At 39.2% G+C, this 15,905-nt stretch overlaps 1 protein-coding gene across 3 annotated transcripts in view; it reads right to left on the reverse strand.

Moving 5' to 3' along the window:
• Positions 1 to 14,762, reverse strand: part of DACH1 (dachshund family transcription factor 1) — a 489,790-nt gene extending 475,028 nt beyond the window's left edge. For all 3 annotated transcript variants that reach the window (XM_030566391.1, XM_030566381.1, XM_030566371.1), the window contains exon 1: positions 13,622 to 14,762. In XM_030566391.1, the coding sequence (XP_030422251.1) occupies positions 13,622 to 14,343 (722 nt within the window). In that variant the 5' untranslated portion in view covers positions 14,344 to 14,762. The remainder of the gene's footprint in view (positions 1 to 13,621) is intronic.
• Positions 14,763 to 15,905: the final 1,143 nt, after the last annotated feature.

Below are 15,905 nucleotides of genomic sequence, written 5' to 3' on the forward strand. Positions count from 1 at the left end.
TAGCTACCTGTAATCACACAAAGTATCAACTCTTCATAGTAGCCAAAGCAGATGATGGCATCAGTAAAAACTTAAAATATCAGAAAAGAAGTGAGAAGATTGACTTCTGAGAAAGAGAAATATTGAGAAAAATAAGGTTTGTGTATCATTATGATCACTGTTACGGGTCTACTATAAAATGACCAACTAACTGGCCTTTTCTAGTTCACATCAAAGATGCAGAATGAAACTGAGAGACCCTGTGACTTCCCTGCCCCGCACTATCCTAGTCAAATGAAAAAGTAGCCCTGAAAAATAATCTTAGAGATATGCTATATCATCAGAACCAGACCGGAAAATCCATGGACTAATTAATATTGACCATAGAGAAAAGTTCAACTAGTGTGCAAGCAACCAAGTCTCATCTCCATATTTGGGAGTGGCAGAGCTGGTCAGGAAGGGCAATTCCTATATATCACAACTTCTATTTCTTAGCATGTAACACTTCTTGCTGAAACCATGACAGTTAGAACAAACCCAGGACAGCTTGCAGGTGAAGGCTGATAGCTCCACAAACCATGCTCTGTTCCCGGTTCAAGGACATACAAAGCCACAGACCATCAGCTCAGGGGTTCCAGCTGATCTCAACTGTTGGGACAGAGCATGACACGAGAGGCAGTCTCCTAGATGAACAGGGCCCAAATAAGTGACTGTGCCTAAAAATAGCTAGACTTGTTCAGTCACTTTAGGCCAATTTCAGCATTGAATAACTTCTTCCAAGTAGGAAATAGTTTCCACAGTTGTAGACTCTGGAAGGTTTGCAGAACCTTTGTGGGATAATAGTCATGGACACAAATTTAGGCTGAACAGAGCACTTTGTTAAATAAATCCAGTTTCAAGGTGATTTCAATGTTGGTTTAAATGTGCTTTGTAAGCATGCAGTGAATATATTCTGTAGTCTTAAACTTTTTGCAATTTATGTCAAGGTATCATTAGATCCTGTAAAGCATGAAAATACTGGAAACTAAATTGTTAAACATTAGAAACATTATACATGCCTAATGTAAAGCAAGTTTCTAAAAATATCCACTGACTACATTTAGTAGACAACCAGGTGTTGGGCAGTGGGGCAGGGAATCATATTTGACCCATAAAGCTCCAATATTTAGGAATGAATTGAGATCAGTTCATTTCTTTCCCATGGGGTAACCTGTATAAATGTAATTCTATGGTTTCATAAAAGCAGGTCAAGTTTCTGTCCCTTGGGGTCTTTTGGCAATTTGATGCACAGCAGCACTGTTCTTGGCTACAAGTTCAAATCTGCATGCATCTTGGATTGTGAAAGAAAACAATTAGCTTAGCAGAAGAGAGATCACAATACACTTTTCAGAAAGAAAGACAAGAATTCACAAAATATCTAAAATTAGCTAATTATTAATTAGCTATAACCTACCATTGCCAATGAAAATTTATTTTATAGAACTAGAAAATGCATTATCTATATTCTTCTTTCAAAAATAGCATAATAAACCAAAGAACAGATGACTTATCACCCAACAATGCCAAAGGCTTTAGCTGATGGTGTTCTTTATCAACTAAGTTTAGACACCGAAGTGTTTTACATACATAATCACTATTTTAGAACATTTAGCACATGTGAAGCATCCTTCATAAAGAATTTTACAAAAATTATTTGATTATCCTTCACCATATCATTGTAAGTATTATCCTAATATTATGAGTAGGTAATATGAGATACATTGAGTTAAAGGAACATACTTTAAGTCACATATGGAGTCAGGGGCAGAACTGAGGAGAGAACTCAGCAGGGCAAGTTTAGACAGTGCTAGCAAACTTGCAGCTGTAAAGGGCCCAGTGCCACAAAGGCCCCATACCTCCAGGGATAAGCTGAAATTGTAGTTGTCGAACTCTGTGCCTCAAAGCAGCATGCAGGAACCCCCATATTCACCACTGTCATATAACTATATATTTTGTACAAAGTATGCTTTGTGAGGTATCATTTTAAAAGTCTCAATCTGTTGAACATTAATATCTTTTTTAATTGTACTGCTATCGTAAGTAAGTTATGAAGTTTTTCCTATGGATGTGTTACTGAAATATATTGTGAGGTTAGGAACATCCCATGTCACAAGCAAAGATCTAGAACTATAAAAGAGGGGAAGTGACGTCATCAAAACACATCTGGAGGATAACGACTTTGAAAGGAAGAGGGGGAGGAGGTTGGAAGACAGTTGTACTGTGTGTGTACTGAAGTTCTATGACCCGTTTGTACCATCTATCAGGGTGAGACACTGCTTGATTCAAATCCTGTTTAGTTTATAGAACTTAGACTGCAAATGTATTTTATTTCTTAGGTAACCAACTTTGATCTCTATCCTTACTATGTATAATCACTTAATATCTATCTTTCTACACTTAATAAACCTGTTTTATATTTTACCTAAAACACTGCATTTTGGTTGAAGTGCTTGGGAAATCTCAGCTCAGTTTACAAAGGCTAGTGTGTGTCCTCTGCACATCAAGGGAGGGGTGGACTGGGTAATGAACTTCACTGGTCATGCTTCTGACCAGGGCAGGATTTTATAGTTCTGGGGTTCAACGCAGAAGAACTGGGGTGATTCACTGGAGCCTTTCTATTCCTGGTTCATGAGTGGCTGGGAGAAGCATACATGTGATGCAATTAGGTGTGTCCCTGCCTGTTGAGATCTGTGTAAGTACAGTACCTTCCAGAGGTTTATAGTTTTTCAACAGAATCAGAGTGTGAGAGGGAGCCCAGATTGGTGGAACAGGAACACAGGGTTTAGTGGTCCCACAGTTCAGGTTGCCCCCTGGAAAACCTCATCACAGTAGTACAATGTTTATTCTTACGTTCCAGTGCCATGTGGTCTGGAGTATGAAATGCTTCATGCTGAGAGCTCTGGAATGATAATCTGAGCTCTTTGGAGGCTCTCTAATTTTGTATGGTAGCTCTACCTGTTTAGCAAGAAAAATATCTAACCACTATCCTCCTGATCCCTTCAAGAGCCACCAACCAGTTCTGTACATTCCTTATCCTTCCCCCGCTTAAGATTGAATCCTCACAATTTCCATAGCTTGGCACAAAAGATGAAATCTACATTTAAATCTTGTGCCCTGCAATAAGGGAAGGAAGAGCCATTTAGAACGTCTTCCCAAGGAACCCAAGATTTAGTTGAACCGGCCTTGTGTCCAGGTCTCCCTAATCCCAGTCCCATGATCTAATAACCACACAATAGTTCCTTCCACTCTGCCTGTGATTTGTGCATACCTACATTTTCAGGAATAACAAAGTGGTTTCACAGAGGCCATGCTTTCCTTCACCACCCAAAATTCCAGGATTTGCCAAAATGCTGTTGTCAAAGTACCTGATTTCAATTCAACTCAACCGCTATCAGATGTTTTAAAAGAGAGTTACAAATTACTGCATAAATTAGTAATACGAATTATCCTGGATCAGATTGCACCCTTTAAAACTGCATGAGGATCTCCTGAACCAAGGTAAAAGAGGGTGTGAGCCACCTCTTTGCAGTCATCCTCTACTGCACAACAGATGGAGGCATTCTGCAGGATTCACATCTGTACAGGATGCCAGAAAGTGTACTGCACTTCATTCCACACCAGCTCATATGGATGGAAACTATCTGTGAACTGTAATACAAGCTATACCATATTGCCTATGGAACGTCTCTTTGATGGAAATCTCTCTTCAAGAGAGAGTTCAGTGGGGAGCTCCTGGTAGCACACTCGGAGACCGGGATACAGGGAAAAATACTAGGGCTACAGAGCCAGAGCAAAGATACTAGACCTGTAAAAAATGGTCCTGGTCTCTTTTGTAAACCATGCATCCACTCAGTTTGAGGGCACACCCTAAAACTCATCCCATGGAATGACAAACTTCACCACCTCCTCCACTCCAATGGAATAATGTGGAAGAAACTCAGCAGAGGAATCCTTTTGAAATTTTCCTGGTCTTTATCCCTCCCATGGATTGTGCCATGAGGTGCAGTCAAACCAATTTAGGTGCAGCTGTGACCTAAGATTTTTAATCTCAACATCTAAATATTTCACTGATGACCTACCATAGCAAACAATGTTATGAAATGTATTAGTTTGTCTGCTTTTCCTATAATTCACACAGGTATTTTCATATGCACAGCTACATGCTCTGAAATTTCTATGTTAACATATTTGCATTATTACTTCTAAAAAGTGTATCTTATACTTGCACTTAGCTATATTTTAACTACTGTGACCTTACAATTAAGCTTATAATAAAACAAAATTAAAGCAATTCCAAGTTAAGGCTATACCTCAAATTATCCTAATGCGTCATAATATTTTCTGTAAATCAAAGTACAAAACAATTAATTATAGGCCAAAAGTCTGATTCCAGTTAGATCAGCCAGTATCAATCTGGAGCAACTTTATTATCTACAGTGGAGTCACTCTAGACTGACACTGGTGTGACTGAAATCAGGATCTAGTCCCATGTGGTAGATTTAACAGGGAATGTTCTAATAATAGTTTAAAAATCAGAACTCTGGCATTATTTTAGCTTTTATTTAAATCTAATTTTCTTTGTGTTTCTATTCCTGGCCCCACCATAACCAAAACAATGGCATAAAAAGAGAGAATAATGATTTTTTCCAAAGATGGCACTACTGTATGTGTGAGTTTGTCATAATATTTTTGTAGGTCACATTATAAAATAAATCCTAGCAGGTTAGTTTTCACTGGAATCAACGGAACTGCAGGTCATCCATGTGATATACTTAGGATAAAGTTAAATCACTATGATATTACTCACATTTTAAATTTCAGAAATATTCATCTTTACCAGACCTGGTAAAGGTTATGAATATCAGCTTAAGACCAAAGCCTTTTCCTATTGAAATCAATGGTAAAACTCTGACTTGAATTAGAACAGAATTGTGACATTAGTTCTTAGGGGTAGGCAGAGCCTCATGTTGTTCAACAGCAATCCCTAAAGAAATGATGAAGGACTCCAAAAAGCATCATCTTAACAGGAAGAACTGTGGCTGTTTATAGGGCCTTGAAGATGAAGAGTTAAAACACAGAAAATCAGAAGAATCCTCAGAACTCTAACAGCCATTCTTGTGACACAGGGTAGGGGAGCAGGGAATGTATAATATGTAAAAGGTATAGCTCATATTGTGACTTTTCTACCTGTGTAAGTGCTGATCATCTTAGTAACTGTATAAAGTTATTTTTTTCTTCTTTCATCATTGGCTATTTCAGTTCTATTCCACTCTAGCTCTAAAAGAATTTAGCATGACTAACCTGTACAATGACATTCAGCTGCTCATTTACAAGACACTAAATAATGCAAAATATTTTGTAATTGCCACCGCAAATGCAAAAACAATATACTCTGACATGTTTGTATACAATATTTCAGGTGATTTTTTAGTACAGACCCTGATCCTACAAAGATTTATGTAAGTGCTTAACTTTAAGCATGTGAGTAGAATGGTTGAATGCAATGAGACAGCTTATATTTTCAGAGTTAAGCATGTCAATTAAGCATAAATTGCAGAACTGGAGACAGTTTTTTGGGGGGTTGTTTTACATTTAAATGGATGTTTTCTATAGATGAACTTCTATAACAAAATAAACCACTTTTCATAGCATCAGACCACAAACAACGCAATTCATTCAAGTTAAATACTTGAAATTCCAAAGTACTATTTCCAGTTATTAGAGTGTATTAAGTAAAAAAAAATAAAATTATTAATTTTACATTTCATCTAAATTTGAAATATTGTAATTCAAAGTGACTTATTCTGTGATGCATTTTAAAGAACATATATACACTAATTTGTTAAAGAACATGCCTAGATTTATTGTAGGTTGAATACATTGTTTAAACATTTTTTAAAAAAAATACAGTAATTTTGTTATTGGGTTTTTTCCTCAAGAGAAATCACCAATTAACTTTTTATTAGAAACAGCACAATCACTAGAAAGTTTCTGGCACCCTTTGGAATCAAGGTTAAAAGATATGTAATTAAATATTCATCATTTTATGTGATCCCTACGCAGTATTTGGTTTGCGCAACAAAATGATTTGTGATTACAAACTGCTCTGTACACAGAAAAATATTTCCCAAAAGTAAGCTATTCAAAATTGCTATCCAGTAAGAAACATTATGCCACAATACATAAATATCAAGCATATTCTGAGATATGCTTTTTAAACAAGAAGCTTATTGTTCAAATGTGTAAAATGCATGTTTATTTTCTCCCAGTACTTTACCATTATACAATTTTTACAAGGACACTAACTCATGAGATTCATTCCATTCAGAGTTATACATTTCAATCATGACACCATGATATAACAAACGTGGCTGTCAATGGTATGACAATGTTTGTAGCAGTCTGAGTTAACAATTCCTTTTTTCTCCCCCACCAACATGATCCCATTTCTATTCAGATGTCTATTATTCTCAGTTGGCAACAAGATGCACTATACATACCTGCTCTATGACCTTTCTTTAGTCATACATCCTAGAGAACAAAAGGAGTAATAAAATAGGAGGTACTTGATGGCTCTTTTTAGTTATCTGCTGGATTTTGCATCTTTTATTCCAGTCACATACATTTATAATGTGCAAAGCAAAACTGGCCTGAAAGCCCAGCTCAGATCCAAGCTTGACTTGGATCAGAAGGAAAAACTACCATGCATACTGGCAGAATTTAGCAATTTGACTAATTTCAAGAGGCCTAAGGATGAATAAAAGTTTGTGACTGAAACACCTTCTCATGTTAATGGAAGAGAACTCCCAATTACTGCAGTGAGATGCACCAGGAAATAATAATTGCACCTGATCTACTGTTTCTGGATTTTAGATAGACAAATGATTTCAACCTTGCAATATACATAATAGACAAATGATTTCAACCTTGCAATATACATAAAATTTCAATGTTTGATATTTTTAAACAAAAAAAAACTTTTTTCTCTCTGATTTAAAACAGTTTCATCTTCTCAGAGAAGTTAAAAATTATACATCAGATACAACAAAAATATTTGCAATAGTTGATTAGTTCTCATTCTTTGAATGGGAACACAACTGCATATTAACTAGAAAGATATATAGATACTGCTAATCACAAAAAAAGAGTACGTAGGTTTCTTTTCAGGGGTGCGAGATATTAGCAACTGCATGCTCAAAACTGAAAAATATTTATTAAATCAAAACAATTATTACCATAAACTTTTAATTAACAATCCACTTATATAAAGTTTAAAAAAATCTACACTGTAATTTTGCAGTGTCAGATATTGTACTTGCCATATTAAAGTAGGGATGTCAATTCTACATTTTAAACCTCAGAAACATATTTAAAAGCAAAAAACATACATGATGGGCCCCGTTCTGCAGACCTCACTCATGCAAGCAGTTTTATTGGCTTCAGTAGGCTTGTTCATGTGAGTAAGGGGTGCTGGATTGGGCCCCAACTATACAAACAAAACCTGATCCTTCCCTGACCAAAGACTGTAAGAAAACTCGCACTATGTTCAGGAAGAAGAGGAGTACACCTTTCCTTTCCATCCGTCAAAAATAAAAAATCATTGTGTGGCTTAAAATGACGAAAGTAGAGAAATTCAATTAATGATGAAATTCCATATTTAAGAGACCACGCTTCTTTTCCAATATACTGTACTGCTTATGACATAAAATATCAGAAATTGTTATAAGATGCCCCTGGCAGAGAACCATATTAGATAAATAAGCAGAACAAGAGGAGTTAAGAATGAAGTTACTCATTAGAGTCAATCTTCCGGCTTTTATCACTTGAAATCATATACTTCCCTTTATTTTAAACAGAGAGATTTTGTTGTGAATTGCAGTGAGGTTTTTTAAAACAAATTAAAATGACAATGAAAAAAGAAACATTCCTCCATAATGCACATTGTAGAAATTATGTATATATGAATTAACTCTCTGGCTCATAATAGCTTTTTGCAGATAATTCTTCTGCTCTATCATTTAAATACATATTTAGGCAACTAGAAATTTACTGTCAATTCATATTATGTCAGTCCACATTATGGTGCTGTTACAGTATTCACATTTAAAGATTATTGAAAAAATTACTGCTCATGAGCAGTACATAATTTGCAAAAGGTTAATAATTTAACTATTTTAAAACAATGAATGGAATTAACTCAGAATATAAACCAGATGCCCAAAATGTTATTTTTAAAACAATCCACATTTAAGTTGTAAAAGAACAAAACAAATCTAAAACCAATAGAACCAGTTATATGGATTAAAATAGGCAGACTCACTGTATGTTTTGGGCTTTTTGTGGATTGGTTCTGGTAATTTTTATAAAATAGAACATTTTCAGTCTGAGACTGTGAATGCCAAACTTCAGCCTGGAGTTGATCTTAGCAGCTAAGTTATAAAACTCTTACATGAAGAGGTTATACTGGAAAGGCTGATGGAGACTTACTGTACCAGACATCTCTATAATAATTTCATATATCAATAATATAGTTCCAGAAATAAAGGATAAAAAATATGAAACTACAATGTAGTGTATAAAAATATTCATTCTTCATTTTTATTGCATGTTACAAGACATACATTCTTAAATTCCATGTTTCATCTAGAGTGCACTTCAGATGATGTATCACACTGACAGATAAAAACAACTATTTGGAATGACTTAGTAACAAAACCCGGAAAGACAGGAGAAATATTAAATGGTATTCAGACAATAACTTTTTTCTAACAACAATTCCGAATATATGTTAGGCTAATTTACAAAAGCTAGCTACACATACAAGTATTAAATAAGGTCAATAAGGTCTGTTTTACTATACTTTACTCAAAGTAACATCCACAGGCATATTGAAAATGAGATTTTAACTAATAGGGGGCATTATGCATGAATATTTAACTAGTAAATATTAAATCTTTACTTAAACTTTCCATTTACCATAACAAAAATATTTCTATTTTAACTAAATTGCTTAAGAAAGTTTGCAGATTATATTTCGTAATTTAGCTATAACTATTTCTTACCTATAACAAAACAGTAAGATTAGAATCTGCGAATTTTACAGAAGACAAAGAGAAAGACAATAGTTTATAAAAGCAAGAACTAAAATCACCTACTGGCAAACATGCAAGTGTATCTCAGTGTGCTTCCATATGTTCATTATTCCTGTTTAGTTCTCTTAATAATGATTACTAAATAATCAATGAACTGCCAAAGCATATGAAACTCTGTCTGTAAAAGATTTGGAAAAAAAAAAACCTACATAATTCTATGATCACTAACAACATTTCCAGCTCTTTCAGCTAACATAATGATGGGGTTAATCAAACTGCATGCTTCAAGACATAAGCTAATCACCTGGACAGATCAGGAAGGAATTTCCCTCATGATCAACACTCACCAAACACACCCACCCTGTACAACTGGCTAGATACATTGGTGGGGAAGAATAGGCTACTGTCAGAGACTGAGTACCAGATTAAAGGTATGAATGGTCTGATCTGGTATGACAATTATTATTATATTTCACAAAACTCACTGTCAAGTTATAATTTTTACCAACTGATAAAGACTGAACTGGATTACAAAATTTTTTTAAAAGTTTTGAGATAATATCTCCCAACCTTTTAGTCTCACTTTGAATATATAATTAATATAACTTATCTTCTGGCCTTCTAGAAATCTTCTTTGTTTATAAAAACTACAAATATTCAACTTCTGCATAATATCCTGGAAATATATCACAACACGAGTAAACTTCTAAACATGGATTTTATTAATTAGAAGTGACTTGTGGTGTGCTATGCTGTGACTTGTTGCCCAGCTCATATGAAATACATATGGGCTATGGTAACCTACTTAGTCTGAATACATATTTTAATAAAGACAAATAGGAAAATCCTGAATTAGTGCAAAATACTGTAAACAATTACATGCTAGTTCCATGTGATGTGAAAGGAACAACAGCTAGCAAATGTAGACTCGAATTATTGCAATGGAAGACAGGTATTAGATAAATATTATTTAATCCTCTATCCTAGTGATATTCTGTATTCAAAAGCAGTAATGTCATTTGTCATATTTTTAAAAATTACTATCAATCAATAATAATTCTCCATTTTCAGTATGAATGTCAATTAACTCAATCAATAGCATCTCCAAGTACCAGAAAAGATTATCATATACTGGCCACAGGATGGGGGAAAGAAGAAAGCATGCCTTTCCTCTCTACTCAAATGGGACCTGATCCAAAGCCTATTAAAGTCAATACAAGGCTCCGTGGAGAGGACCAGTGCGGCAAAATTCCACAAGTGCTCTGGGACACAAGAGACCGGAAACAGTCAAGGATCAGTGGGTACCAACCTATAAATCCTACATAGATAACATCTTATGAATAATGTACTAGGGCCTGTTTCATATATAACTGAAAAAGTTTGGTCTCTAACAATTTACAATCATTTTTACATTTTTGCCTTTTAGTTTGGCATCTGGCTATCTATCATCACCTGAGAGTCTCCTGTCCATGCCAACCCCACTTCCTCCTAATGTTGCATAGATGCCTTGATTGCTACTTCCTGAAATTTCTGTCTGGTGACTAGAGCTTTATATGGAAAAGACAGATGCAAAGATCAGTGTGAATGGGAAACAAAAATCAGTCCCTACATTAGAAGACTTATGTTCCACTGATACAGAAAACTAATTTAGTAAAAAGGTACTTTAATTATTATAATTATTAGAATCAGACAAACACAGGAACCAATTCATTTTGCTAACTGACTTCTAAGTATTCAAAAGAAAAGTCCCTGATGCTTTATTGATTTTTAAATATAGTTGCCACTGCAGTTAAAATGGTACATTTTGAACTAACACATAAAAACTTTTCAGATCTTAAGAGTTTAGTTAAATTATAACTACTACTTCTTACCCTAAGTAAATATCTTTTCAACCCAATGGTTACCATCTATAAAGATTAAAGTTAATTTTAGATAAATTATAATGTTTTTCATAGCAATTGATAACTAATGAATCAAAATATGTAGATAAGCCAAATGTGGTATTTTCCACAATAAATTAATAGCTGTATTGAAATGCACATTTGATTAAATAATGTATTACCCCGACTAAGCTGTTAGCATTGTCTAAAAAAAAAAAAAGAATTAATGTTACCCCAGTGTGTCAACTGACTATGGTACAAATATACTGATAAAATATTTTGGATGTTAGGAGTATAACAATCTGTCTGTAAGATTTACACTTACATTTTTAATCTCAAAAGTAAGTTTTCCCTCTTGAAATATGAAACATCATTCAGATAAAGTGTACTGCAACTGCTAGCCTGAAAGGGCCAATTTATTTCAATGCGATCTAACTATTCTAATATCACTAAAGTCTGTAAAGATACAACTTAATTAAAAATAAATCATTTGAAATGAAAGAAAAATCATATTAAAACATGTCCAAGGAAAGACACTGTGAAATAAATACAGTTGTGTGTACTGAAGATGAAATTTAAGCTTGATCAAAACTCACTGAAACATCATGCTTCACTTGTACATACTGCAACTGGCATATATACTGTAAGTCCTTTCAATTACGTTATTTGGTTAACGGATATATAAATAAGTCTACTACAATACTGTTCTTTAAGGGCCAGGTCTGCTCATTCCTGTCTATATTGTAATTCCTACTATGTTGGATTACAACACAGCAGTCCCCTGACACTGTGGAAACAGTCAATTTTGCAGCGTTGACATGACCAGCCTATGTTTTAACCATGTTCACAAATCGAGTTATAACTTGCAAAAGTGGAAGGACTTAGTCACAAAAATAAAGCCAATATAAATTTTGACGTCAGTCTTTTTCAATACATATACACGACAGGCATCCTAACACTACCTTTTATTCTTCTTCATTTACAAACTCTACCACAAACAATGTCTAGTACCTAACATATGACCAAAGTAGTTACACAGGTACATTAATGTTCTAAAGTTGTTCCTGGGTATGTTTGTCCTGCTCCCCTGATTATTCGAAAACTTCAATAATCAAGCTAGAAATAAAGGCCCGAATAAGTGCTTTCCTTTGCCCTGCCCTAGGATAATGAGTCCAGCTACTACCCCCAACTAATTCAAGGAGAGAGAGAGAGAAAAAATAGACTCACACCCAGTCATTACAAAATGGAATGAACAAAGTCTCATCGGGGGTTAATTCCCCACGTGTTGCTGCTGCTGTATCTTAAAATCTCACAAGGAAAAAAGAGAAACACAAATTACGAGTTGGAAGAGTCTGTTCGCGTTTAATGAAAATATCAGCTGACAAGAGAGAGGCTCTGCTTACAGACTCTTTAGTGGCAAATCTGAGCTACTCTGTAAAGTTTCCCACCAAGCTCCGGAGCCGTTTCAAACCAGCAGACCCCCCAGAAACCAACGGGGGCTTTGATGAAGTGAAGAAGCTTCCAAACACTCTGCTCTTTAGCTCACAGCAGTTGTTTAATTCCCGTTGCCTCCCTTTCCTAATCAGACAGATTTAGTGGTAATAGCCCCATTCTTTCACTCGCCGTTTTTAAGCAAGCTGTTATTTCAAGAGGAATTTCCTCTTTTGTCAGTTTTTCCCCCCACGGTTGCGTCAACTTTAGATTATCACTGGCTGCCTTTGTTTGAGTGTCTTGACGTCTGGGAGTGTATCCTGCGTTCTGTCCCGAGCTGGAATGCTGCCCTCCCTTCCCATGTGTGATTCACGCATTATTGTTAGGAAGATGCGCCGTACTATGATTCAGCCCTGCCAAATCCCCTCCATACTTCTGCTTCCCGAGCCACCTACTCCGGGCCCCTCGCCTCGCTCACACACCTGCTTCCCAGAGACTCGGAGCAGGACGGGCCCGGCGCTTTACAACTCCTTTCCACTGTCCCCTGTGGCAAGTGCCGCGCGCTGTCACACACCTAGTCGCCCCTTTTGGAGCTATGCCCGCAGTGGCTCGCCTGGGGCCGCTGGCTGTAGGGCCACCGCTCGGAGAAAGCCCTGCGAGGGCCAGTCAGCTGTGCGCCGACTCCCCGGGAGTCTCACGTTCCCCATCCACCCAGGCAGGCTCCACACCACCTTTTCGGGGCGCCCGGTGGCGGTTTATACAGATCAACCCGGGGGGCAGGGGAAGGGGCAGCGCAATCACTCTGAGGGAGCCCCGGGTTTCATATCAGCTCTCCCCTTGCACCGCCTCGCCCCATTCCTGCGCCCCTCCCCGGTCAGCCTGGGGGGCGAGAGGCGCACAGCGCTGGGGGCGGGGGAGGCGGACACTTTAAAGGGGCTGAGGAAAGAACAGTCTCTGCCCTCCCCCCTCCGCACCTTTCTGGCCCCCATTCCCCGTGCGCTGGGGCTGGATGGAGCCTGGAGGGGGTCAGTTCGTGCGGCCGCGGCGGGGAAGAGGACAGGTTGCTTTGGGGCTGGCCCAGCGGCACCACCAGGCAGAGGCGCGGGGATTGCCCGGGCGGTGTGTCAGGGCTGCATGTGTGAGGGTGGGACAGAGGCGGGGGGAGGGGAGGTTAGAGGCTGTGGGTGGGGGGGTCTCTACCTTGCGTTGGTGCAGTCATTGTAGAGGGTCTCGAAATCCTTCCTGGAGATGAGTTTGCAGCGGTTCACGCCGGGCTGGATGGCCCCCAGCCCCCTCAGGATCCGGACCTGCTCCACGTTGCACACCACGGGCGTGATCTCCAGCCGCTTCAGCTTGGTGTAGACGGTGTGCAAGCCCCCGACCAAGTGCTTCAGGAAGAGGTCGAAAGCCTGGGGCAGGCAGATGAGCTCGCAGCCCTCCACAGTGAAAGAGGCCACCTTGGCCCCCCTCAGATCCACCATCTTGCACTCATTATTCTGGGGGGTGTTCTCCACCGGGGACGGGGTCGAGTACACCGGCTTGCCCGGCAGGCTGCTGCTGTTAGCGGTGCTAGCGCTGGGGGTGGAGGTGCCGCCGCAGCCTGCGCCGCTGCTGCTGCTGCTGGTGCCCAGGCTGGGGCTGCAATTGTTGCCGCTGCCGCCTCCTGCGTTGCTGCTGCTGCTGCTGCTGCCTCCTCCGCTGCTGGTAGTGGAGGTGACTGTGGCCGCCGCCGCCGCTGCTGCTGCGATCGGCTCCGGCCGGAATAGGTTCGTCCCCGAAGAGCCTGGCGGGGGAGCGATGGAAGAAGACGGAGACGAGGTGGCCGACGAGGTGGTGGTGGTGGTGCAGGCGGCAGAAGTTGAGATCGGAGGTGGAGGGGGGACCAGCTGGGTCGGAGGGATCAAAGCAGCCGGTACGGCCATGGTCACATATACGAAGGGGGGGGGGGAGAAAAAAGTTGCCGCACGGACAAAAAGGGGGTCGGGGAGGATGGGGGGAGACCCCAAAACAGCTGCCGCCGAGAAGGGGGAAGCGTAAGAGAGAGAAATGCACAAAGTGTCCTGCAAGTGGGAAATGAGGAGAAGTCCGCTGCGGGCGGTAGCGTTGGGGTTTAGGGGAAGGGGGAAGGTGGTTTGTTTTGTGGTCCTTGCTCTAGCACCAAGTTAAAGATGAAGGTGGAAAGGGGGAGGTTTGAAGCACTTCCGTTCTCTCTGGCAAGTACATGGATCAAAGATTGAGAAGGGAATGACAGAGAGAAAATGAGCTGAAAAGTGCTGGCTGCCGCTGCTCGCTGCTCGCTCGCTCTCTAGCTCTCCGGGCGAGTTGTTGTTGTCACACGGTGCAGAGGGGAGGAGCTCCGGCAACTTGAAATACCCTTTGAAGCAGCAAAAGCCTCACTCACTAGTATTAACCCAAATTATCCAACCAGGAACCCGGAGCAAAGAAACGGAGAGAGAGCGAGCTCCCTCTTCCTCCTCCTCTCCTCCAGGAACCGTTAGATTGTAGGGTTCATGTTTCATCTCAACAGAGACGAGATGTAATTTTCCAAACACTTCCAAGCGACCGCTTGTCCACACGCTGGACAGAGAACCAAGAACGTACCCAAGTTTTTCCGACAGGCATTCGCTGCCTCTTTTTCATCCCACAGAAACGGGGACTGAGGGAGAGGGGCGGGGATTTACTCGGCCCCACGCCTTACGCGGGGCTATTTACTTTACGAGTAGCACATTTATTTGAAAAAACAGAAACACTCAAACCCGGATTATTTTTCTCAAGACAACAAACACTCCAAATGACAGGGATGGAAGTCAATAAGATTCCAGAAAGGGCATAATAATGATCAATAGGGCTCGTTGTTGTGTGAAGGATTTGTGATGGTACGAGACGCTACAGAAGAAAGAAAAGCAAATGCAACAGTATTTCCAATAAATAAAACGTTTACGGCTCAAAGAACACCGGCCACTTACTTTTCCTACAATTTAGAAATAACATCTGTTGTGCTAAAGAATTACCCAAGTAGTTTTAAAAGGAATGAACACGTGTTTATTTTCATCTGTAGGCTCCCATGAACTTTTTGATCATAAGTGTAAAGCTTTTCCACAAGAAAGGCATTGATGGTTGTGTTTTATAGGATACTCACGTTTGATTGATTGTGTTTTTAATAACCACGTAAAATAAGGTCTCAACTAAAATGCATGAAAGGAAGTAGTTGTAAAATTTGTTCTAATAAGGCTGAAGTAACTTTAAATACACTAGCCAAGATATTAGAGAGCTGAAACGGAGTGCTTACTCCCACCCTGTTGTGTCTAGGTATTGCAGCGGTCTGTGAACAACAGGTGACTGCAAGCCACACATCCAAGTTTGATCTTTGAAACTCTGCCCCATCACCAGATATGGTATAAAATTAGCTGTTGCGCTTGCCCACACATGCGCAATAACTTATTTTATAGGATATGCAGATATATATTTGAATTGTGGGTCAGGC

Source organism: Gopherus evgoodei, chromosome 1, assembly GCF_007399415.2.
Source record: "Gopherus evgoodei ecotype Sinaloan lineage chromosome 1, rGopEvg1_v1.p, whole genome shotgun sequence".
Lineage (NCBI taxonomy): Eukaryota > Metazoa > Chordata > Testudines > Testudinidae > Gopherus > Gopherus evgoodei.